Source organism: Mustela lutreola, chromosome 8 (genome assembly GCF_030435805.1).
Source record: "Mustela lutreola isolate mMusLut2 chromosome 8, mMusLut2.pri, whole genome shotgun sequence".
Taxonomy (NCBI): Eukaryota; Metazoa; Chordata; class Mammalia; order Carnivora; family Mustelidae; genus Mustela; species Mustela lutreola.
Window position 1 is genome coordinate 129,416,165 of NC_081297.1, and position 26,124 is coordinate 129,442,288.

Below are 26,124 nucleotides of genomic sequence, written 5' to 3' on the forward strand. Positions count from 1 at the left end.
GCCTTCAGCTCAGGTCATGATATCGGAGTCGAGTCCCGGGCTCCAGCTGCCACGCCCCCTCCCCCCACCCCGCTCAGCAGGGAGTCTGCATCTCCTTCTTCTTCTGCCCCCCAACCTCCTCTCTCCCCTCCCTCTCAAATAAATAAATAAATAAATAAATAAAGTCTTTTTTAAAAAGTGTGCAAGATAAATCAAAGGTAAAGCTAGAAGAAATAACATTCAGTGTATAGATTTTAAGGCAAAATCATGGGCTGAGCTCTGCACAGGGAGAGAGCCACGGCTGGCATGGACAGTGGCTGGGTGAGCTGAATGTGTGAGGAATTCTTTGCAAAGATAACAGTGGATTTCAACAAATTACCGCGCTCGTTTCTTGCCATGAATACATTCTATCAGACAGATCTAGCCATACCGTGAAGTAACATATAGCTAACATAAGATGAAAATATCAACATTTAGCATTAAGAAAAATCCCCAAAAAGGAAAAAGCAAAACCATTTGTTATCCATTCGGCAGCCGAGTGGTTATCATAGGCAGCCCACTGTGCTGGGAAAACTCTGAGTCTACTTCAGGGCAGGTCAGACCTCAAATTGTGTGCAAATGACAGTATGCAGAAAGCGGCTGTCCCAAGCGCTGTGTTGAGCAGACTCGGAGCCTTGTGCCTGGGCTCAGAGGGAGAGAGGGTTGGGAAAGATGTCTGTGCGGGACAGGGCGAGGAAGAGGCAGCACAGGAGGTACACACCACAGAGAAGCTGCAAAACAAACGCTGATAAACGCACCAGTGACACGCATGTGGGGCTTCCAGAGTACTGAGCAAAGAGAGGCTCACTTTGCAGGGGAGAGCAGGGCAAGTCTTCATTACTCATTCAACAAGCACCATTTGCCTGCTGGGGCTGACTGGGCTGGCTTTTAAAGGATGGACAGGGATTTCCTGGGTACCCAAAGAGGACGTTCTGGCAGAAGAATCCACATGCACATGAAATGAGAAATAATAGGGTGGGTTTGGGTAATTGGTGGAAATGAGCTGGTGCAGTAGGTTTGGAAGCTTGTGACTTACTCTGCCAAGCCAGAATGCCCTGGAAGTGTTTAAGGAAGGGGTGGGTGGCAGAAAGACAAGGTTGGTGATTGGATGCCCTGGAGCAGCTGAGGCTGGAGGCCTGGAGGCAGGAACCGGAGGTGCGAGCTCAACCGCGAGACCCCTAAGCACCAGAGCTGGAGCGGAAGCCACAGTCATGGAAGAGATGAGGACTCGAGCAGCTCTGCTACCCATGTGCCATGGAAGCCACAAGAGCGAGAGGACGTCACAGATGAAGGGGCCATTTGCTGAGATAAGCGGGTACTACAGGGAACAGGCTTTTGCAGGAAACCCTCGCTTGCGTGCTCAGTTTGATAATCAGGGGGGCGATCAGGGGAATTGAGAAAAGAGCATCTGATCTAGAACCCCATCCGCATCGAGGGGGTGCCTGAGGACATGGGAGCAGATGAGGTGGCTCAAGGAGTGAACATCAAGAAGAGCGCGAAGAGGCCTCCGCCCGAGCGGCTGAAATAGAGCGGGCAGGAGGCTGAGCGCGGAACAGCAGACCCCGAGGGCAGTTGTCGTAGAAGGTGCGAGCGGCACCCGCGGCCGCAGGCACCCACCGAGGAAAAGCCCAGCACAGGGGCTGGCACACGGAGGGGCTGCTATTTTTATGGGGTCTTCTGCGTGAAATCCCTGACGTTTGCAACGGGAAAAACGCGTTGCTGATTTTATGAAGAGCAGCCTGAGGACAGTGGTGGCCGCAGAGGAAAGAGCGCGGTGATTTGCGCGACAGATGCACAGGGCGGCGGGGACGCGGGCTCTTCCGCTGGAAGGAGGGCATCAGTGGTGACTTCTGTCCCGATAGGAAGATTCTACATCGTATGTTCAGCGATGCTGAACAAAGAAGAAAATCTAAAAGACAGTCATTTTTTTTTCTTTTGTGGGTGCCCAGGATCCCTGCTTTCCTAACTGGAGGCCATCCGGGCGCAGCCCGTGCTGTGGGCTGTGCCTGGCTGCGGGGGATGTGGGGGTACACACATCCCAGTCGGGAGTCCACACCGCACCTCCCTCGGCTCAGCGCCTTGACAAGAAGATGAGGGCCTGGCCACAGAGGCACTCGGCGGGCCTTCAATGACTTGCTCCTTCTTTAAGGCATTTATAATTCTATAAGAGATAAAAATCCGACCTCTTTCAGGGGATTTTCTGTTGGTGGACAGAGTTTTCAAAGAGGTCTTTTCATATGTTATTTTAACCAAAGATGAAAACACATAGAAAGAAAGCAAATACACTGAGTCTTCAGGGGGAATAATTCGGGGGGGGGGGCAAGAAATCCAATAAAGCGCCCACTTCATTTTATGAAGGCTCTACAGATATCAAAAAGTGAGCAAGGGCTTCAGTCCAATCATAGGCAGCCCACATCCTATTGTCTGCACTTGCTCTTACGTGTTGCAATTACGGTTTTCTTCTCCTTCCCAGGGACAGAGGCAGCTAGGCTGGACATCACTGGTCAAGTTACAAAGCAATTGCTCTTGGGCAATGCTGGTCACTATGATCTATCTGCAAGCTCTGCTGGGATTCTGAATAGTTAATACTCCCATATATGTACATACGTTAAAACATTCGAGCTTTATTTATTTGTATAAACAGAATTCTCTTCTTCAGTAAAATGCTCAGAGCAAACCTTATGCTATGGTTCTCTTTTCTTTCCATTTTTTTCCCCCTATGCCACACTCTATGGAATTTTAGAGGCTTCCCCCAGTCCTCAAATTCTGCCCCGCCCCCCACCTTCAGTGCCAGCTTTACAGGAGAGACTGATTTGTAATGAGGACCTCCAGATACCTTAGCAGCTGAATACTCCCAGGATGCCCCAAATTAACTTAACCTTTAGAGCATCTTGCTCTCCTGCTAGAAAAGCATTATAGTGAGAGTCAATTGTATTTTGTTCACAATTCCCCCAAATAAGATTGTCATCCTTTCACTGCTCCAAGAGAAACAATATTTAGTTATATAGGGATGCTACATTTCTGAAACCTAAACTAAAAGTCAACTTCTGAATCTTAACAGCAAAGCCAGCTTTACATTTAGCGCTTGGGTTTCTCTGTAAGCTTTACACAGACTAGGGATTCCATATCCCTTGTATCTGCAGGTGGGCACCCGAGATACCGTTCTTAACAGGTAAAGTAATTGAACACTTCTACAACATTTTTTTTTTTTTAAAGAGGGATTTTTTGGATTCACCCAGGAAAGCAATACCATCTTTTGTCTTTTCCTTTTTATAAATTATGAATTGCTTAGAATCTTTGTATCAAGTCGGAAATTGCCATTAGTGCTTTTGTTTTATCCTTCTAGCATGCACCGGAAAGAAACAGTTTCTCATTTTCTAATGCAGAACCAACAGTATGAGAATACCCTTTTGAGCTGCAGGGATGCTCTGGTCTCAGAGCATGACTTTCATAACTGTGAGTGAGAGCAAAGAGGTTTACGACAGGGAGCACTTCAGTTGTGAGCTGTAATGTTGCGATTGAGTCTGGAGTGATGTTTATGTTCCTAATGAGAATCATTTGTGCCCGCAACCAGTACAAAGAGGAAACAGAGTGGGGCAGCCCATGGGGAGGATGTCATCGACCCTTCATTCTTACAATACTCTGCTCATTTCCAATGTATTTTAAACACAGACTGGGGAATACATCTCCGGATGGTCTATTGCCTTCTAACTTACATTTTTAACCCACACATGGCTACCCTGAGAATGCTTTCTAGTTAGATATTCAAGTGCTGAGTCATAACTATTAATTTTGCCATATAATATTTTCTTTAGTTCGTTTCAAAGCTTAATTATTGTATTCAGTTTCAGCAAGTAAATTAAAATAAGATCAAACAATTATGTTTGGTAGCCTTAAGTGACTTTCAAGTGATGTAAAAAAATGTATAAAACCAGGAGTATCATATTTTGTATTCAGCAAAACTAGTTATACATTGTAGAGATTATAAGAGGTAGAGAGCAGACCACAGATCAGCCATGTGAAATTCACTTTGGAACTCAGTTTCGGATTCATTTTCTGGGAAAACTTCATGTGCCCCCTCCAACCTTCAGAGACAATGGCTGTCTCTTGCTCCCCAGGCCTGACCTGGGAACCTCTGCTGCTCTCCCTTGGGGTTAACTGTCCTGGTCTTGGGATTGTTTGTTTCCCTAACTCTGGGGGGGGGTTCCTTGAGGATAGCCCACCCCTTTCTTGATTTGTTTCTTGTCTCCCCCATGACGACTGGCACCTGGTCTTGGATTGAACCCTATGACCTGGCCATTTTTATGGATCAAAAAAAAAAAAAAAACCAGCTACATATCAGCAATTCCACAGGGTTCAATCTAACAGCTGCTGAAGTCTGTGATTATTAAGTGAAGAAGCAAATGAATTAATGTACGGTAACGAGCACAAAGCCAGCTTTATAAGAAAGAACCACAGTACCAGCCTCTCAACGCATGAAGAGCTCAGCAGACTTTCCAGAGAGCCCTGGTGCCCAGCGCTGTGCATGAAAGCCTTAGAAGAACTCAGAGAACCACAAACATGATTGGAGATAGGCCAAGAGATTCCTATGGGATGGGAAAGCTTCAGAGACCTCTGTGATTTGTCAGCTCAAGGAGGGAAGGGCTGGGTGTTCATTTTTCTACTAGGAAACCGGTTCAAATTGTAAGCATGCAGATGAGAAGGAAAGAATTCTTGGGAGGGCAGGAGGATTATTAGGGACAGCTGGAAGTTTTTCCCTCTGGGCATCTTTAAAAATAGTGTGGACTCTCATTTGTCACTAATGACTTAGGGGTAAGTCTCATTTGGCTGGGGAATGGGGCTCAAGGACCTCTCAAGGGCTTTTCTGGTCATGAGAATGCAACGTGAGGACTAGGTGAAAACAGAGCCTTGCTCAGACCATGTGACCAGAGCAGACGGTGGGCAGGCAGCCACTCCAACGATTCCTCGGGCACAGACTCGGCTCCTGCCCTGCCAAGTGTAACTCACACGCTCTGGCCGGGTCTAGCCCAGCGCACGGCGATGCCCTCCATCTCTACCCCCTGGCCGAACGCTTCTACCAGGGCAGCCTGTCTACACAGCAGACCTAACAGGAATGCCCAGCGGACCAAGGCAGTGCTTCTCAAGCTTTTTTGAGTGCTGGAATCCCATGGAAGGCTTGTTAAATAACGAGATCCTGGGCTCCACACCTAGAGTTTCTGATTCAGTAGGTGCCATGAGCTGAATGTCTGTGATTCCCCCAGACTTCTAATGTTGAGTCCTAATCCCCAATATATGAGCAGGTGGGGCCTCTGGGAGATGTTCGGGTTGTAAGAATAGAGCTCTGAATGGTGTTAGTGGGCTTATAAGAGAGGCCTCTTGCACTGTGAGAGCGTACAGTGAAGGTTGTAAATGAGCCAGGAAGAGGGCCATCACCCAGCACCAAATCTACCAGCACCTTGACCTTGGGATTTCTCAGCCTTCAGAACCCCGAGAAACAAATTTCTGCCTGTAATGTGGTATTTTTATTACAGCAGCCTGAACAAACTAAGACAGTAAGTGACGTAGGGCCAAAGAGTTTGCATTTATAATAAATAAATGATGCTGCTGCTGCTACCACAGTTTGAAAACTTCTGCACTTAAAATAGTTGATTTTTGATTGAAAGTCACTGTCAGAACTGTTTTCCGCTGCTATGCACGAAAACTCCGTTGTACTGCGTCCTACATTAATTCAGAGAGCAGTTAATTTATCAAATCACACTATCCTCCTCTTGACAAGCGATCTCCAAAACTCCTTAGTTAGCACTTAGTTACAGCTCTTGGTCTTCAGAGGAAATAACAAGAATTACTTAATCTTTCATAGTTTCTTTTTTTTTTAAAATATTTTATTTATTTATTTGAGAGAGAGACAGTGAGAGAGAGCATGAGCGAGGAGAAGGTCAGAGAGAGAAGCAGACTCCCCATGGAGCTGGGAGCCTGATGCGGGACTCGATCCCAGGAATCCAGGATCATGACCTGAGCCGAAGGCAGTCGTCCAACCAACTGAGCCACCCAGGCGTCCCTCTTTCATAGTTTCTCAGGGGCTGTGAAAGTATAAAGCATACTTCACATAAAGAGTTCAGGTCATAAAGATAGGTTCTGGAGTTAAATCTAGAATAGATGTTGATCGGACAGAGCTGATAAGCCCAGGGGTCACGCTGAAGATGTATGGTTTCTCATAAAAGTCCCCCAGTTCTCCCTCAATGAGGAGCACATCCAGGATATTAAGTACATCCCCTTGAGAGATGGGACAAGCAAACATCAACACATTTTTGTGTACTGCTTCTGGAAGTGTAAACTGGAACAATTTTTTGGGAAGGCAATTTGGCAACTTAACCCCAGAGTTTCAAGATGGGTATACTTTTGGCCTAGCCAAGCTACATTTAGTGGCTCATTCTAAGGAAATAATCAGACCAGCTGCAAATGATTCAGGTCTAAGGATGTTGCCCACAGTGTTGGTTATAATTTGAAAAGATTCCAAATGACCTAAGAAGGGGAATGACCAATAAGGGGAACTAGTTACATAAGTTTGGTTCAGTTATGAATTAGAATATTGTTCAACCACTGTGAATAATACTGAAGATGAATATATATTGGAATAAACATACAGTAATGAATATTTCTGTTTCTTTCTAGGAGAGGGATGCCTATGAACGCATGACGAATCAGTCTGGAGGCTTACCTACGAACAAGGGGTTAACAGAGAGGGGTTTACCATCTCTGTGTGACAAAATTACAATTGCTTTTATTTCTCCTCTCTGTGGCTCTATTTTTAAAACGAGATAACAATGAATAGGTATTGCTTCTGTAATAATAAAATGTGAAGTTTTAAAAATGTATAATATTTTGGTTAAAAAGCCAAGTGTAAACATGTGAAAAAACACACCAACTTGTTTAATCCATCGCTTGTAAGTACAACTGCAGTGTGTGTGTGTGTGTGTGTGTGTGCGTTTATGTGCGTGCGGGCATCTTGAATTTATGGAGGGACCCACTGCCAAGCTCCTTCCTCCAGAAGGTACTGCTCTACAGCAAACGGGAGCACAGAAGGGCATGTTTGGATTCCTATCTTGCCTTCCCTGTGCGTCACGGTATTTAACCTCTATGTCTTAGTTGTTTCATCTGTAAAAGGGGTGTGTTAATACGGCATCTACTTTGGAGAGCCGTGAGGACTACATAGTTCAGTGCCTCGCATGTAGTGAGCACCAACAGATTTCAGCTGTTACTCTTATTCCGAGGATGGATGCTGTCACTGAGCTGCTTTCCAAAGTACGACCTCCCACTAGCAAAAGAGAGCAGAGGTAAAAACAAATCAGTGAGCACAACGGAACCCTCTCCGAGCTGCAAGCTGGCCCAGCAGGGAAATGGCGGTTGCAACAATGAACATTCGGCAGAGCCACGCATCTGGGCCGATGACAATGGACTCAGTACGTTTAGAAAGAGAGCGTAAGACAAAGTGGGAATTAGAGACAGAGGCGGCCCGTGAAATCCGGTGCTGTGGAGTACTGAGGGTGTTACATGGGAAAAGAGCCAGTAACAAGAGGAACAGAAACACACACACACACAAAATTAAGAGAATGTGGGTTATGAAGACAATATGGGATGAAAGGATTAGAACTGTTGAGTCCCCGGGAAAACACTCACAAAGCAAAAGCACAGGTCCCTGTGAGCCCAGCTCAGCAGTAGACAGCCAGCAATGCTACTTCTTTGTGTATATCGTCATTTTAGCACACTTTCACATCGGTGGGCTTACACCTGACCTGGCCCGTGCAGTACTTGGGAGGGAGCGAAAGGGAAATAGTTGATTCTTCTCTGAAACTTGAGCCAATGGAGACTTACAAAAAAACAGTTGTTTACAGTGTATTTTTTCCCCAGCCTGGTTCCCAAGTAGTAGTCCCTGGAATGATTTCTGGGAACGACAATTCCTCATAGACAGGAGTTGCAGAAGGAACCAAACGTGCCTTTAGACAAGTGGGAATTAAAGACAGAGGAGGCTCACGATATCTTTCAGGGATGGGGACTAGTGAGGGTAGTACAGGAGTCTAAGATCAAAGAGGCTTTTTAACGTTCCCATCTTATTCTAAAATCTGTTTTCCAAGCTTTCTAATCCGTTCTCCGACATTAATTTGTTTCCTTGCAAGCAAGGAAAAAAGACAGTCTTCACACTTCAACCAAGGCACAATTATTTGGAAGTCTATATATCTGAAAATTCAACTTTAGAATTGCCTCCCGACCGGAAGTTTAAAAATGAGACAGGCGCAGGGGAACAGACTCAACAAGAACACTGAACTGTGGCACCTGAACTCTCTAAGCCCTTTGGGAAATAAAGATTCCCCAATAAATTTGCCAGAAGAGCTGCTTATTCCTGACTTAAAAATGATTTTAAAATAATTCCTGTCTTGGATGGGGAAGACAGATTTCTACCTGACTGTAGTTGAAAACAGTATCTGTTTTCTTTCTTTTTTTTTAAAAGAGAAATTTCCTTGAGCACAGACACCTGTGAACAATACTAATCATCAACTACAGGATTAGAGAAAATCAGATTTTACAGAGTATTAAATTGAATATAATGGCCCGCCTCGTACAGTAGCACAGGTTTCATAATGGTATATCTAATTAGAGAAGTGACTGACCACCGTGTGTTAGTGAGAATTATACCCCGAGGCAAAATTCAGGTCTGGGGCATGGGTATGTGTGTAAGTCTGGTGAGGCAAAAAGGACTAGAACCTCATCTGGCCTTTCACCAACCACTGTACATCTTAGAATCTTTGACTGTACATCTTAGAATCTTTGAAGTGGGAGTTACTTATACCAAAGAGAACACTGAAAGGCCAAAGCAATCTCTTTATTGCTTTGTGAAGTTCAGTCCTGTGGACACATTATTTAAAAGAGGCTGGCTGGCTGCCTGGCTGGCTCAGTGGGTTAAGCCTCTGCCTTCGGCTCAGGTCATGATTCCAGGGTCCTGGGATCGAGCCCCGCATTGGGCTCTCTGCTCAGTGGGGAGCCTGCTTCCCTCTCTCTCTTTCTCTCTGCCTGCCTCTCTGCCTACCTGTGATCTCTCTCTCTCTGTTAAATAAATAAATAAATAAAATCAAAATTATTTTTTAAAAAAGCACAGAAAATAGTACTTCATTTAAAAAAATAATAAAAAAAAAATAAAAAAAATAAATAAAAGAGGCAAGCTAATCCCAACTGATTGAGGAACAAGTCACCTTCCCAAAATACAAAACTGCAAAATTACATTTACCCTCTTATCTAGTTTCCCATCATTTTCTCTCCCTTTCAGTGATGGCCTTTAGAAACTGCAAAAAGAGTGCAGGATGGCCAAGTTTTTGAATACTCTCTTACATTTTTGGGAACACAGAAAACCAGGGAAATCGTTGGGACACTGGCATTATACTTATGGGAAAACAAATGAAAAAACCCAAAGCAAATATCTCCATCAACTTACTTGTTTTTCAAATTTTAGAGAAAGAGGTCAATGTGTTTTTGAGGTTTTTACTGAACTAGACTCTACAAGCATTTAGAACCATGGAATTTTTTTTGAACCATCAAAACCACTTCAAAAGGCAGCTATGCTATGGGAGACCCTGGGGATTTAATATACAGAATTCCTGCCCTCCCAGGGGCATGGGGCTTAATGACCCAGGTGCATGTACAGTGTGACATGAGGGGTGACAGAAGGAAGGTTCTGTGTTCTGTGGGGGAACACCTTAGGGGCCATCGAATTCTGGATCTCTGGATCTCAGAACTAATGCTTCCCCCCAGAAGTCCTTTCAAAAATGAAGATGGACCTGAGCCGCCTGGGTGGCTCAGTAGGTTAAAGCCTCTGCCTTTAGCTCAGGTCATGATCTCAGGGTCCTGGGATCAAGCCCCACATCGGGCTCTCTGCTCAGCAGGGAGCCTGCCTTCCCCTTCTCTCTCTGCCTGCCTCTCTGCCTACTTGTGATTTCTGTGAAATAAATAAAAATAAAATCTTTAAAAAAATAATGAAGATGGTCTCTGAGCACAGAGTTAGCTGGAAAACCCAGGCAGTAACGTAAAAGGCAGCACTAAATGAGTATGCTCAGATTAAACAGACATCTCTTACAACTCCTCACATATTACTAATATATGTTTTTAGATTTTTAATTTTAACTAGGTCTGTAAAGCTGTCACAGTAAAGGAAATAAGCAGCCACGTTGTTCTACTGAAGAGCAAAATAATTCGCAGAACTCCATCTTCCTAAAAGTGTGCCTCAATATCAAGGCCTATCTAATCTCTTAGGCTTTTATTGTAGAAAACTCTGAAAGATAAGACAAAAATTGCAATTTTGCTTTAAAAAATTATTGGGGTTTAATGCAAGTTCCTATTGATTCCTCTTCACTGAACACAATTCAGAAGATAATTTTAAGAGAGTTTGGAGCCAGAGAAAAAAATCTTAAGACGAAAACCTGCATACAAATGTTTATAGCAGCTCTACTCATAACTGCAAAACCTAGAGGCAACCAAGGTGGCCTTCCACAGGTAAATGGATGTGGTATACCCATACGAGGGATCAGTACTCAGTGATTAAAAACAAAGAGCTGGGGGCACCTAGGGGGCTCAGTGGTTGAGCCTCTGCCTTCGGTTCAGGCCTTGATCTTGTGTTCCTGGGATCGAGCCCCACATCAGGCTCTCTGCTCGAAAGGGAGCCTGCTTCCTTACCCCCCCCCCCCATCTGACTGTCTGCCTACTTGTGATCTCTGTCTGTCAAATAAATAAACAAAATCTTTTTAAAAACCCCAAAAAACAAAGAGCTGTCAAGCCACAAAAGACATAGAAGAAAGAAGCTTAAAAGCGTATCATTGCTAAATGAGAGAAGTCGGTCTGGAAAAGGGTACCTACTGTACGATTCCCACTCTAGGACATTCCGGAAAAGGCCAAAGTATAGAGACAGTGACAAGGTGAGTGGTTGTCGGGGGCGGAAGGGGAGAGAAGGTGAACAGGTGGAGCAGAGGGGATGTTTAGGCCATGAAAGGATTCTTTGTGATGACTGTCATGGGCGATACAGAACGTGACGCGTTTATCAAAACCCGGAACACCGCGTAACACGAAGAATGAGCTCTAATGTAAACCACAGCCTTTCGTTAATGACATAACAGTACTGGTTCATAATTATGACAAAGGGGGCACACCAAGCAGATGTCACTAATAAGGGCAGCTGTGAGGCCAGTGGTGGTGGAAGATAGAATTAAGAACTCTGCGGTTTTTGTTGTTGTTTTTTTGAAGAAGAGGATATCATCTCTTATTTTAAGATTTTTATCTGGCAGAGAGAGAGAGAGAGACAGCACAAGCAGGGGGAGATGCAGAGGGAGAGGGGAAGCAGGCTCCCTGCAGAGCAGGGGAAGCCCGATATGGGACTCGATCCCAGGACCCCAGGACCACGACCCGAGCTGAAGGCAGTGGTCTAACCAACTGAGCCACCCACGCGCCCCAAGAGCTTTGTGCTGTATGCTCAATTTTTCTGTTAACCCAAAACTGTTCTAAAAAGTCAAGTCTATCAGAAAAATTTTAGGACAGGTTAAAGAGGGAAAAAGACGGACTAATCTGAACAGAGACAGAAGGGATTTCATATTGTAAAGTGATGTGAATCCCTTTCATCTCACACACCTTAGCTTACGATGGCCCATTTTTGACTGAAACAATATGTGTCTAGTTAAACACCAGGACATCAGTGTAGAATTATCTTTGCTTCAGAACTGGAGGGGATGGTAGAGATGAAGAAACAGGTTGAGATAAACTTAGAAATTAACCGATTGTGCCTACCAAACAAACACTCCAAATGTTTCTGAAGAAGGAAAATTGTGTATGGTTTGTTCTGGAGCAAAGTATGTATGTTTAGGTATTGTGGGTAAAAATATAGTTGCTTAAGATGCAGTAAAAACACTCCTGAAATTTTTATTTAGAATAACAGATTGGCATGTACCCAGAATTACTACATATGACTGTACCTAAATGGTTTAATGTGGCTAATTTTACAGAGTCTTTTAGGGTTCTTAAAGCTCTTTATCAATATAAATGATCCACATTTTCAGCTGTTTTAAAATTCAGGAGAATAAATGTTCCACTGGCTCATTAGATGGGTGTATAGCCTCGGGTCAGGAATTTGGTGATAAAGGTAAATCACCCCAGTTCCAACCCTGCCTGCACAGCTTCCTGCCTGGGTAACCTGGGTTAAGTTACTTGACTTTTGTTTTGCCTTGCTTCCCCCGTATGAAAGGCGGGAACCATAGCAATAGTTACCCCATGATTAGATGAACGAATGCACAGAATCACGTGCGATACGGCTCTTGAGCATTAACTGTTATTGGTATGGATAAACCGACTTTAGGAGACCCTGCCTTTTGGGGAATCACGTAGCATGCTCCTGCAGACAGACGGATGCACAAAGACCCCCCCTCCCAACGGTGGTACTTCTCCCACTTTGGGGAAACTAAAAATGTTAACATGTTGGACTCCTCCGCTGACCTGTGAAGTCAGTGGGAGCAGGAGCTAAATCTTTGGCATGTGTGTGAACAAAGTACACCAAGGAAATAGTTCTCAGAATAAAGAACCACACTGATTTACTTCTTACTGGGAAAGTAATTTTAATTTCAACTAAAACACATACTGTTGAGTTGAAAGGTCTTCCCCCACCCCCACCAAACGAGTAAATCAGGTCAAGTTTTAATCTACAGTACTTTGGCCTAATGATATTACTATATATCAGTTTTTAAGATCATCTGTGTTCTGAAGTATTTCCCTGGGTGGACTTGATTCTGGGACTTTGGGCTGCGAGGCCAAATTAACTGCTAGTAAGAGACGGACCCCATTTTCAGCTGGTAAGGGCTCTAACTCACAACACAACAGTTCCGGATAACAGTGAGTCTGCGCTTCTAGTTAGGAAAGGCTCTAGTGAATCCAGTGAGTGCAATGTTAGCTTCTGTACCAGAGACTGATATTTATTTAATCAGGATGGGAAATAAGAGTTGGTAATATTTGAAGAAGCAATAAAGTTCCTATTTTCATGTAAACGACCCCAAGTAAATACCAAGGGCAGCAAACCAGGAAAACGCCCCAATGAACAGAATGGCTTCTAACAGACGGCCTTTTCTGTTTCATTTTAAGCAACAGACAAGTATTTAACTAAATTATTCTCCACGGACACTATTAAAATGGCTTTCCTGTTGTTATCAGAATGGAATTTCAGATCCACTTAATTTCAAGAAATTGACTGAAATTCAAATCACAAATCTGGTTTTAAATGGTGCTCTGTACTCTATGCACTATTTATGCTGATTACAGCATTGAAGTAGCTGGGCTCCGATAACAGAGCTAATAGTATTAAATCAGAGATGCCAAATTAATTTCTTAGATGTGTTCATAAATAGCTCTAAAATTATTATGAGCCTTGACGGTTGAAAAATGTTCCCATTTTCTTACTGTTCAGTGGTGACATAATTTAGATCAGATATACATTGAAAATACAAGATTATAATATAAAATTATATTATAAATTATAAAACTATGAAAGAGGACCCCTAAGGGGCATCTAGTCCAATGTCCTCGTTTTCTAAGTAAGGAGTGTAGTAGTTGAATGCTTGTGCTCTGGAGTCAGAAAGACCTGTGTTCCAGTTCCAGATTGGCAAGTTCTTCACTATGTGACCTTGGGAAGGTTACTTAGCCTCCTCAAGCTTGATTCTCTTCAAGTGTAGAATGGGGATAAGGACTGCACTAAGCTCTAGGTTTGTGGTAGGATTAAATGGGATAAATATGCAAAACATTCAGCTCAGCACAGAAGATTGGTACATTTTAACTACTCCTTAAATATTAGCAGTTATTATCATCATGACTAAGAGTGACTTCCAAGGCAATGTAAGCAGCAACAAAACCAGAACACAGAGTTCCTGACACATATCACAGCTTTTTTCATCTAAATACAGTACCTGGGATAAAAGACTTATTGGCACAGACAATATAAGTATAACTCTACATCAAACAGAAGGATAACTAATTTCAGTCTTTCTGTTACTGAACTGATCCGGATATTAAATCAGCAATTACTTCTGGAGGTCTCAATTTCATGAAGATTCACCCATACTTAGCTTTCCATGAGCAATCGACATTACATATTTGCCTTCCTAACTGTTTAAATTTTTAAATATTTCTCACAGGATGCCTGCTCATGTAAAATAAAACAACGTATATTGGCCACAAGTAAGAGCTAGGGTTCACTTGGTAACAATGTTAAATTTGACTCTGGTTAGTTGTGAGTCTACTATTCTTAATCTGTACTGTCAGGTGTGGCCAAAGCCTCTATACATCTGTTATGGAGGAAGCAAGGATAAGGGACACATTTAAACAAACAAACCGACAAGGGGGTGGGGAAGGACAGGGTGGCTGGGTTATGGACACTGGGGACGTATGTGCTATGGTGAGTGCTGTGAACTGTGTAAGACTGATGATTCACAGACCTATACCCCTGAAGCAAATAATACATTGTATGTTAATAAAACAAACAAACAAAATTACAGTGGATGTGTAGTATGAGTAAGATTCGGTTTGGGTAGTAGAGACTCCTAGGAATCCGGGGACCAATGATCACAGACATTTATAGTTGTCATTTTTGTCAATATTGACTGCCCTTACGTGATTTACTCAGAGTGGAATATTTTTTTCTTATACTAAAAAACAAAAACAAAAACAAAAAAATACCCTCAGAATTGAGAAGCCTCATAAAGAGTATTGGCTTTATACAATAAACTCTCGATAGCTGAGCATCTGATAATCTTTTACTTAATTGGTGGTCTTCACAGTAAATATTCTCAGATTGCTTAAAGCGTTTTCTTGCAATAAACTAAAGACTGTCTCTTAAACTGGAGAATGACTAAAGTACATACTTTACTTTAAATCTTTAAAAATAGGAGTAAATGCCATGTGGCATAAATACATTAGTATGTCCAGCAGATATCAACTCACACTACAGTCAGATAAGCTCAAGTATAAACATGAACAAAGCCCAAACACCTTTTTATGTAACAGTAATGTGATTCAGCAGACCAGCAGATGAAGAAAATAGTCATTTGAAAAGTGGCAATTTGTAACCATACCCAGTATTTAGTATTTCAGCAACTAGAAATAAAATTGTTTGGCAAACTTACCCGCATTTTTGCACAGGCATCTTGGGTTGATTCTGTCCCTCTGAGCTCTTTTATCAGCATAGAACCTAAATACTAAAATACAAAACAATTCAATGGTTTATGAAAAAATATAATAAATAGGAGTTGTGATTTAAAACCAAACTGTGGAAGTCCTACTGGCTGGGTTTCCTGGCTGAAAGTTGTTGGATAACTTTTATAAACTAAGAGTAACTAATCCTAACAAATAAATGCTTTTAAAGAGAGAATGCTGTAGAATTAACTTCAGTTCTGAGAGCTGTAAATTGCTCTTTATAATAAAACCGCAGCATTTTCTAAAGATGCCATCTTTCAAATCATATTTAACTGCAAAATGGGGGCATCTAAAAATGTTTTCCCTTTTTTTTTTTTTTTTTTTTGAGGCAGCAATGTCTGCAAAAATAAATCACGCTACTCTCCACGTAATTACAGGGTTGTATGAGACAGCTGAGAAGCTAAGCGATATGCACCCCATTTGGGCTGAGTTGGCTGCGTAGGTAATTAACGTTAGGGAGCTCTCGGGGCGGAGATGCAGTTTGGGGTCTCAGCGTTCACAGCTGCGCGCCCAGTGCTTGATCCACCTGGGAATGAGATGGGTACAAGGTGGGAGCCTGCGGGGACGAGGAACGACCTCTCCGTTGTTCCAGAAGGGGGAGAGCCCAGCTCCTGGTGCAAACCGACCACGGAGGGGCTGAATGGGATAGGAGAGATGAGAGCACCCCCTCCCAGGAATTACCAATCACTTTTTTGTTAGGTGATCTGATCCAATACTGCCTCGGTGCCAAACGCCACTCACTCTCTAAGTTCTAGCTGGGGGGCGGGGCGGGTTGGGGAGGACGACAAAGAGTTTGTAGCAAAATGTCTATTTTGCCTTTCCATCAATTGACTCCTCTCCAACTTTTCGAAACTTCAATAGGGTTTCTTTCTTTTGTCATTTTTTCCTTCCCTAATCTCCTAACTGCCCCCCCCCACAAAAAAAAATAGAGCGCGAAAGAGCTCTATGTGTCTTTAAAAAAACGAAAAACAAAAACAAATGAAAATCATTATTTTGCTTACATGGCACGGGGCAAAAACCCGACTGTGAAACGGGCGTGCGGACCCGGCACTGCCGGACGCGAAGAGGGGCGTGCCTTAAAAGGGCAGGGGGCGTGGCTAAGGGCCCCGCATCAAGGCGAGCTCCAAAGGCTCAAGGGTTTGTGGGGCGTTTGAGCTTTGCAGGAAGGAGGCATTTCAGTTCCACAGTCTGGGGGAGATTACTGCTGAGATGAACCCAATGCTCCAAGATAAGCAGGCAGTAAAAAAGGTATAGATAATAAAACAAACAAAAGGCCGAAATTGCTAGGCGACAACCAGAATGCCCACGTCTTAATCAAATTAAGAAAAAGGATCTCGGAGAAATCCTTGCCTTTTCAGCTATGGGGGAATTCTGCCCTAACTGAAACATTTCTTTTTAAAGAGAGGTGATTTTCCTTTTCCTGCTGCAGCCATGACAACCACCTGTCCCCAAACCTATGGTATTCTTTCAATATTTACCTGTTCATATTACTTGTAATTCTCAGCTCAGCCTGATTCTCTCTCCTATTAGAACAAGGTATCCAGTAATAGAACCCTAATGAAAAAAATCGGGTAGTAGACCCAGTGTTTTGAGATCATTGGTCAGTGAATGTTGCTGTCTATATATGTTATACTTATATGCATTTCCATTTTAAGATTGTGCTTTAACATATTTCACTTAAAATATACAACTGTATAAGAAGAAGGCAAAATAGACCTTAAGCTTACAAGAATAAAAGGGATTCCTAACCTCTATTTACTTGGACATTCTCGGTATAGGAAAGGCTACTTTTAAGAAAAAGAGAAGGGGAGAACATTTTAAGAGTTTCATTGTATTTCGGTGTATTTCTAATACACCCTCTATTCCCACTGGTACCCAAATAATGAATAGATGGTAACTTACAAAAGCTTTGTAATCACACGATTGGAAGATGAGCTTTTCTGGGTGGTGCTGCCAGTACTGAACTGGAGTTGAGGCTGTGGCTTCATTTGGAGGTCGCAAGGTAATGGAAGGTTCTCCCCAGTCTCCTGTCTGAAAATCACATTTATTCTAGAGGTAATATGAGCAGTTGGCAAAGTTCATTCCCTATAGTTAGCCTGAGTTCATTTTACACATGTGTGCTAGAATGGGCAAATGCCTCTGGGTGTATTATATGTGTAGAAATCCTTTTACTATTTTTTTTATTGGTTTTATATATGTGATAGCATCATATTTCCCAAGGCTGAGTTAATTTCTCAGGCGTGAAAGAAGTTATTCCATTTTTAGAAGGACACCCTAAGCTACGTGATTTTAAAATGAAACATGGAGATATTCATAAATGATGCACTAATTCATAATTTTCTGTTACAACAGAAAATGAACATACGAACTTTGAAAGACTTTTCGGCTTTTAAGCTTGCTTATTTGAACTTTTTAGTCTGAATTGTTTTTACATTCAGATACACAGCTTCATGAATTTCAGTTTCCAAATACGACAGGTACCATGTACTTGGGATGAGTTTAGATCTCTGGAGAAAAGGTAGTATAAGTGTGATTCTAAACAAAATTTCACAAGAAAAATTTACAAATGGATGACTAATTCTCCTCATCTGAGTTCACTTGTATTGATAAAATGCCACTGTGACGGTCTCGGATGTATTCAGCTACCTTTCTCAGAAAACCTAAAGCCCAAATGAATAATAAACATTCCAAGGCCAGGTTTAGTCATATGTGCATATGCATGTACTTGAGGATCTTAATCCACAAATACAGGCAAATGCACATATGATGGCGTATCCCACTAAGACAGACCCAAGACAGAAGGACATCCCATCCTTCCGTCTATCATTTTCCATGAGGTTAGCTTCGACTGGTTTTATTACTATAATGGCCTCGTGTGAGCATCTATAAAGTCAAAGGCTGGCGTTGGCAGGTCTTTTCTGGGTTCTAATCTGATTTAGATATTATATTAGGGGTGATTTCTCACTCTTTTCCCTGGGTAGAGTTCCCAGTTTCTCAAAATTCAACTCTTTGTTCTCAAAAGGACATTAACAAAAACTAGACAACAGGTAGATTTCCAAAGTTACTCTTTTAACCTGGATCTGGCTGCTCCTGTAGAATTAAAAGAATTACCTTTCTCAGGAGTTGAAAAGGATATAAATAGGTCTCACGAGCTCCCAAACCAAGTAAAACTCTGGTCAGAGACCAAGTTTACTGAAGTACTAACAAATGGGTTAATACTGTAGGGCTTCTTAAGAAGGATTTTCAAGGAATCTAGCGTAAGAACGTAGAATGTTGGGTGTTGGTGTACGTTTTGGGGGGGGGGGGGAGAAAAAAGTCGACAGCTTTCAATAAATTCTCCGAAAGGCTCAGAAACTCCAACAGGTTAAAACCCGTGAGTCTCCAGAAGTAGCTTACACAGGACATGTGTTTTGGGGAAGAGGACTAGCATTTCAATTTTCTCTGTGCGGTCTGGACTTACTTTAGGTGACACGTGAGGTGGCTGCTAAGGCTGGGAAGTGTTAGGAATAGGCTTTGCTTTCTGAAGTTTCTGTCTTTGAAAAACCAAAAGAAAATTCTAGAGCCCCTCAGGAATGCACAGGCCTTTTCACTGAGGCAGAGTCTAAGCCATTCTGTTAGTTTGGTTCTAGATCCTAACTTACTCGCATATGGCTTGGTTCTCCTATCTCCTGTCTGTTGAAATTGTTAAGACTTTACCTGGAATAATTACTTTAGCATTTCTGTCTGTCGTTATGACCCATCCCTGACTCATTCTTGAGCTTTCTCTTTATAAGTTTTATTTTGTTAAAAAAAAAAAAAAAAAAAAAAAGACTGGCTGCAATTAATTTTAGGAGAAAGTTTTCCTCTGGCTGCCTAATATGATCTTTTCTTCTCTTTCTCTTTCAAACATCTGGTCTACAACATCTCTCAGTCTTTAATTCAACTGGCTGTGATTTGCTCTTAAAAAAAAAAAAAAAAACTAGTATGAAATTGAAAATGTAGAAAATGTGGATTCCAAAGCTATTTTGAAGCTGAATGTAATAACCTTTAAGTGATAATATCTATAGTTAAAACTCTGGAAACATGCAGCCAGGAGTTCTTAATTAAAAGCTCTCCCCAAATCCAGCAAATCCTCTAGTCCGCCCCATTCACCTTCTTCCCCTCCCTCGAAAAAGCAACAACAACATAGCAAACAGGTGTTGTACATTTAAGTCACGGGTAACACTGTTAACAGAACAACAGAAGTTTGCACGCAACTCCGTGGAATGATACAAAAGGAGGAGCTGGTTGACGTTAAGATCTTTCGATCCAGTGTTTTCCGGGTGACAACAGAAACCAAGCATCAGATCATCACTTCAGCCCTGTCTTAGTTTAGCTTGAAGTATCCCTTGGCTGAGCTCAACAGGCAGTTCTCACAACAGCCTGAACAGCCATGGCAGGCGCTGGGGGTACCACGGGTTGCGGGGCAAAGGCTGGAAACAGGGCTGGGCGTGGGGATGAGTGGGGTGCAGCCAGGGTTATGGGGACATTTCAGGTGTTAGTACGTTAAGCATGCAAATCGTATGCAAACTCATTCTCTAGTTGCTGAATTAACTCAGGCACTTTTATAATTAAACTTCGATGTGAGTTCCATACACGTCAAGCAGAACTACAGCCAAATGCTCATCCCAATATTCACACCATCCACACAAGTTGTAGCAGCCATTTTGGAAGAACGAGCCCCAGCACATAGCACCTCAGTCTGGAAATCATCCCGACCTCTTATTTGATAACCACTTGAAAAACGGGTGGCACATCCAATAAACTCAGTTTAGGCAGGGCCATCATCTGCTCTCTGCGACTCCACTTTGTCCCGAAATCACAAGCCACCTGCTTTGAATTCAGAGTGATCTGACAGGGCCTTCCTACATGCTGTGGGGGAGGGGAGGGAATGCTGCGGAAGAGAAATACAATCCCTCCTTTATGTTCTTTGTGGCCTTGAAACATTACTCTGGTCCAAATATTTTAAAATTCTCTATATAGGGACTGGATCTATCTGTCTGGAATAAGAACTGAGTTTTGTCATATGTAGGGCCTATTTCCAGATGTTCATTTTCAAAGACGTAAACAGTGTTCTTAAGATTGAAGTTACAAAAAACATAAATGTACTTGCTTCCTGGAAATTCATCAGCTTATTATTATTGTGTTTCACTTTAGACCGAAGAATATTTATAAGGCACCACTTGCAGGTGTTCAGTCTTCCCTCTGGAGTTAGCTTTATGAGAACGGATGGATTTGGTGACACTACTGCCAGCGGGAGGTAGGGACTGGGCCTTGGGTTATAGCTTCAACTGGTCCATGGACAGTAAAAGAAAAAAAAAAGATTGGAGAGAATAATGTCCGTCCTGGACACTGGACAGCACCAGGAATGAACTATGGAGGAAGCGGTTAGGGCGGTACAGGGTAGGGACGAGTGAAAGAAACCACAAAGCAAATTAGGGTTTCTACCTCAGCTATACAATAATTTCAAATGGGGAGGCCCATTGTTATGTCTTATAAAATAGTACACTCTTACCGAGATGGTACCTGTATTTCCTTAGGTAAATTAATAAAAGTAATTCTCCAGGTAAGTTAATAAAATTAATTTAATAATTTCCCAGTTTTAAAAAATGTGTTAAATATGAAAAAAATCAGAGACCTAAAAAGTCTTTTGCCTCAAAGAATGGTTTATAATCAAACCTTACCCTCGATGAATAGTAGATTTAAACTTAGGGAACAGCGATGCAATTATATGTAAGTAGAATAACAAAACAGGAAAAGATTGGGGTAAAATTCTATTTTAAACTATTACTGACTGGCAGTACTCTTTAAAAGGCTTAAGTAATTACAGAAGAGAAATTCAGTGATTCAAGACACTCTTACTGAATGTCTCCAGGCTACTTTTTTAGAGCTTAAAATACTTAAAACTTTCCTTTATGTTCATATATTGAATGATATTAATATTCTAAGAATTTGGTCATGGCTTAAAACCTCATCTACTTGGTATGTATGTAGGTATTTCCTGTAGGATATTATCAATGAAACAAAGGAAAATGGACATCATGAAGTATCCTTTCCAGCTCGAATAAAAATTAAACTGTGAATATAGAGAAAAAACATAATTCGAGATTAGAGCTTTAAGTGGAAAATTGATTCTGTTGAACAGGTATTTACCAACTGCCAACTCGGCGTGCACAGTCTGGCGGAGTGTGAAGGGCTAAGGTGGGGCCATACTTAACATGATGTAATTAAATCAAATGTCTTTTATCCCACCAGCTGAAAAGTATAAAACCATTAACTGAATTTTGTTGTGACCCAGGAAAAAATTCACAAAAGTCTGCAGATAGATTTTTATTGGATGGCGGAGACTAAAATGCAGCTTTTCAACCTTGCTTTATTCCAAAGGTGTTACAGATGCATGACTTTTGGTTCAAATGTACCAGATACATAAGGCTAATGGAAAAACACTGTATTGCAGAATTCTCTCCTCCAAACACGGAAACTGAAGATACTACATACTCTCTATCCTCTGTGCATACGAAGGGAACATCATCTGTAATCTTATTTTCTTCTTGAGAAAAACATTTCCTAAGGATATCAGTAAATAATTAAAAGCCAGGGTTATGACTTAGTTTCCTAACATGAACAGAAAGGTATGGTATTTTTCAAGTCTTGTATTATTCTGAATTTTTTTTAAAAATTAGGATTTAATTGATTTTTTAAAAAATAGTAGCTTTTAAATCTTTTCTCCTAGGAACTGTTTCCACCTACCTGCTTATAAATTTAGATCTGAATATTAACAAACATTCTCTATTTCTTTAGAACACTTAATGAAAAACGAAAATGATCTTAAATGATGATTGTTAGGTTAAGGCTTCACTTTGAAGAATTCTGACAAATATCGATCAGAGATGAGCTACCCAAACATCCATAAGGTACAGGTGAAAACATTTATTTTCTGTTATCTCTGAGGCTTTGAAGAATGTTCCCGAGAGCTGTACGCTTATAAATATGTATACATGGGTTTGGCTGTGAATGTAAGGAAGGGCCTCCTACAAACATTCACACACACACACGGAAGCAGGAGGCTGCAGCAGGTCTTTTGAAAATCTTCCAGAATCAAGAGTGCTAGTTTGGTCAAATGCAGCTGGTTATACTAAATTTGTTCCTTTGGATGATAAAGAGCAGAGATGGCCACTTCTCAACATGAAAAAGCATTGGTTAGCATTTATGGGTTCGGGAGGGACTGCTGGGTCACTGGAGCATTGGTACCAGGCAACGTACAGACCCCATGAGCCCAAGAGCCAGAAGTCCCATGCACGGGGAGGGGTGTGCCTAGCGTGGCACCCCAAAGGGAGGCCCTGCACATGCCACCCCGAGAGCTCTGTTTAGTGATTCTCAACCAAATGTCTTAACCTCTCGGACAGCAGACTATCCGATGGGAAAAATTTAACAGGATATGAAAATAAGATTGTATTTTAAAATTCAAAACAGAAAAGACCAAATGTTAAAATGTCTATTTCCCAAACAAAACTGCTTTTTTTTTTTTTAAAGTATGCAGAGGTAAGCTGTGAATATTTGAATATCATGCAGCTCAGAGTAAAATGGGTCACGATTTCCCACACATTCCAAAGACCAATTCAGTATTGTCCGATGGAAAAAGGCTGAGAACCACTTTGTAGCTCTAACAGTGTCTCTCCTGGCCAAAGTACTCCCACGCTTGCATAAATGTATACAGAATATCATGCAAATCAGACTCAAATATTTCTCACAACTGAAGCACATGAACCTTTGAGAACTTTTGGACACAATGGGTTGACTAGCCCATGGACATGGGGAAGTACGAGATGCAGAAGACTAACACTGATATATACATGTGTGTGTGTATATATATATATATATCAATTTACCCTTTTCCTTCTTCCTGTGAAAGCAAGTTAACACAGACACCTGGGATGAAAGCCAAAACTCACATGGGACAGGTTTTAAACTGCAGACTTTAAAAACCAGGTATGTTTCTCATTTTAGGACAATGTTTGCACATCAACTGGTCACAAGGCACAGTGAATGAGGCATCAGAGACAAGCTCTCAGGAGTCGTGAGACAGCACAGAGTGTCTGCATTGCCAGGACACAGTACCTGCGGCTACTGACAACACTTTGCAACACATTACACAGTGCAAGTTCAGGAAAGAAAATAACCATTTGTAACCTTACATTATGAACCTGATGGATGGCTGAGAAAGGAAATCCAGCGTTCTGATTCGTCCATATCTCACAGACAGACGACTGCTGGTATAAACAGAAAACTATCTCATCTTGTCAATATTTAGAACATGGCAGCTACCAAGGTAGCATCAAGGAAGGGAAGGAGGAAAATAATAAAAAGCAAAGAATCACATTTCTTAAACACACACACACACACACACACACACATTCAAAAAATGTTTTAGGTTGCCCAGGTTTAATAATTGGCTTCCAACATATTCTTTTGCTTAAAAGCATTTTGGGTTGGCTGGGAAATAAAAAAGACCATTTAGGCATTAGTTTTATATCAAGGGAGATTACCAGTAGGTTCACATCTTGGAAAAAGCGAATTGTGTTTTACATTTGCCAAAGACAACGGAAATACCTTCCCTTTTCACATAATTCATTTCAGAGGATAAATATTTTCACGGAGTTCAAGAAAGATGGGAAAAAGCCTTTAGAGCAGAATAAATATTTTTGTTTTCTTATCTTCAATGACCAAAAGCAAGCAATGCAGTAAAATGACTTTCCTGACTCAGTCATTGCTCCATTTAATAAACCTAGAAGATCCTTCTCCCTCCAGAGTTCTCAAGGGCGGTTGACAGGGGAGAGGGGGAAGCATCAGTTGGCCACTCGGCAGTGGAGGGGCGTGAGGGGGGAGCAGGAGGAAGGATACTAGGCAGGGAGGAGTTGGGGTCAGGAAGCCACGGTCTGTTACTGAAGCAGACACTCTGGGGAACAGCACTAGGGAGCCTACAATGGGTCAGCTCCATCATCCCGACTCTCCACCACACCATTAACAAGCTAAGAATTAACAATTATTAAAAGGCAATCATGTTTTCTTTTTAGAACCAAATGCCAAGCTAGGAGGCCCTCCTCCCGGGAGTTACAGAAGAAACCACCAAATAAACCGAAGAGGCTCCTGGCTTGATCTTTACAGAGTTCTTTTCCTGAATTCCATCATTCTAAAAGACACCATGAAATTGAATCACAGAAAATGGCAGCATGCCTAAACTTACTCAGTAAGCACCGTGAATATCCCCAGAATTCACAAGTAGGCCGTACAAAGATCATGCCGGAAGGAGATAAGAACATAACCACAATATGGTTTAGAAGCCCGGTAAAGAACAATCGCATCAGCAAATGAATTATGGAAAAGAAACTTATCCCTGGCTAAATGTTATCCCTACCTTCACCCTCCCAGAAATGCTCACCAGAAACTCAACATCTCCCTGTCCAGTGCCAGCGGCATCCCCCCCAGCCCCGCCCCAGACATCTTTGCTTTCCATCTCTTCTGTCCTCTGGATGGCTTGCTGGGGACAGATTGTTAGGTAATTGGCATCCCGTTAAGGAAATAAGATCCCTGGGGTCTGACCGAAGGCAAAAGCAACCATCTCCCACTTAAACCAGCTCTGCTACTCAGTTCCTTCTCTAGACTTCCTGGTATTCTCTCCACAGGGAATCTTCCTCTTCTTCCCTTTCAAAAATTCAGTCTCTAGCAGGTTAAGTCTTGTGCCCATTAAATCCCCAGCCTCATCTACAATAGCTGGCATCTGATTTAAATATACGAACTCCATGCTTTGGTGGTATTACCATCTTAGCTGGCACAAACGGGCATGCAGCAGGAGGATAGCCCTCACCTTCTCAGTACTCTCATCCACATTTCTGAGCTCATTGTTTCACAACTTTCACAGACTTAAAAAATAAAAAAAAAGTAGTTATTCACCTGAGAGGGAGAGAGACGAGAGAGAGGGAGAGTGGGTGTGTTGGGGGGGGGTGGTGTTTGCAGCGGGAAAGGGAGAGAAAATCTCAAGCAGATTCCCCGCTGAGTGCAGAGCCCAATGTGGGTCTCAATCTCACCAGCCTGAGATCATGACCTGAGCCAAAAAGCAAGAGTTGGCTGCCTAAGCGATTGAGCTACCTAGGAACCCCAACTTCCACAGACTTTGAATACTAGAAGTAACTAACCCAGGAACCACTTGTCATTGGACAGATGAAGACACTGAGATTCAGAAGTGGCTTGCTCAGGTGACACAGGGCAGTGTCACAACATGTCAGTCTGGGACGGCTGGGAAGGAGTGCCGGCCCAGTCTCCCCTCCCTGATGGGCACCAGGCCACTTGACAGTTGGGGCAGACCCCATAATTTCCTGGTCACTTTGCGTCACTAAGAATCCATTTTGTAACAAACAAACAAACAAACAAACCCAATATCACCTGATTTAGACCTTGCTTCCCTCACCACAGGTCAGGCTTGAGACTTAAAAAACCCATGGAGGCTTGATTTGTACTTGGTCTTCTCCTTCCTTCTTCCACCAGGAGTAGGGAGGAGTGGGGTGGTATGGTCAACTGTGGATACCCCCCACCCCAAGCTCTACCTGCTTCATGCCCTTTGTTGGGGAGGGAAGTACTGGAGAAGGACAAGGGCCTCTTTTCTTATTCAGCTATGGCTGAATTCTCTGATGGCTTGTACTGCTTCTCAGAATAATGCTAATATGGCCTCCGATGTCTTCTTGTAGCAGGTGCAATCATCCCGGCCTACACAGGTTCTACTGTGTTTCCGTGTAAGATCTTTGGAGGCCTCTTCTGGGGAAGGAGATG

General features: G+C 42.3%; 1 protein-coding gene across 19 annotated transcripts in view; it reads right to left on the reverse strand.

Annotated features, from left to right (window-relative positions):
• The window catches only part of ANKS1B (ankyrin repeat and sterile alpha motif domain containing 1B), a 1,139,726-nt gene that overhangs the window by 38,389 nt on the left and 1,075,213 nt on the right, over positions 1-26,124 (reverse strand). For 8 of the 19 annotated variants that reach the window (XM_059186607.1, XM_059186613.1, XM_059186606.1 and 5 more), the window contains 3 exons: positions 23,496-23,570; positions 17,185-17,313; positions 15,213-15,284 (listed from right to left, as the gene is read on the reverse strand). In XM_059186607.1, the coding sequence (XP_059042590.1) occupies positions 15,213-15,284; positions 17,185-17,313; positions 23,496-23,570 (276 nt within the window). The remainder of the gene's footprint in view (positions 1-15,212; positions 15,285-17,184; positions 17,314-23,495; positions 23,571-26,124) is intronic. The other 11 variants (XM_059186617.1, XM_059186610.1, XM_059186616.1 and 8 more) reach the window with 2 other exon arrangements.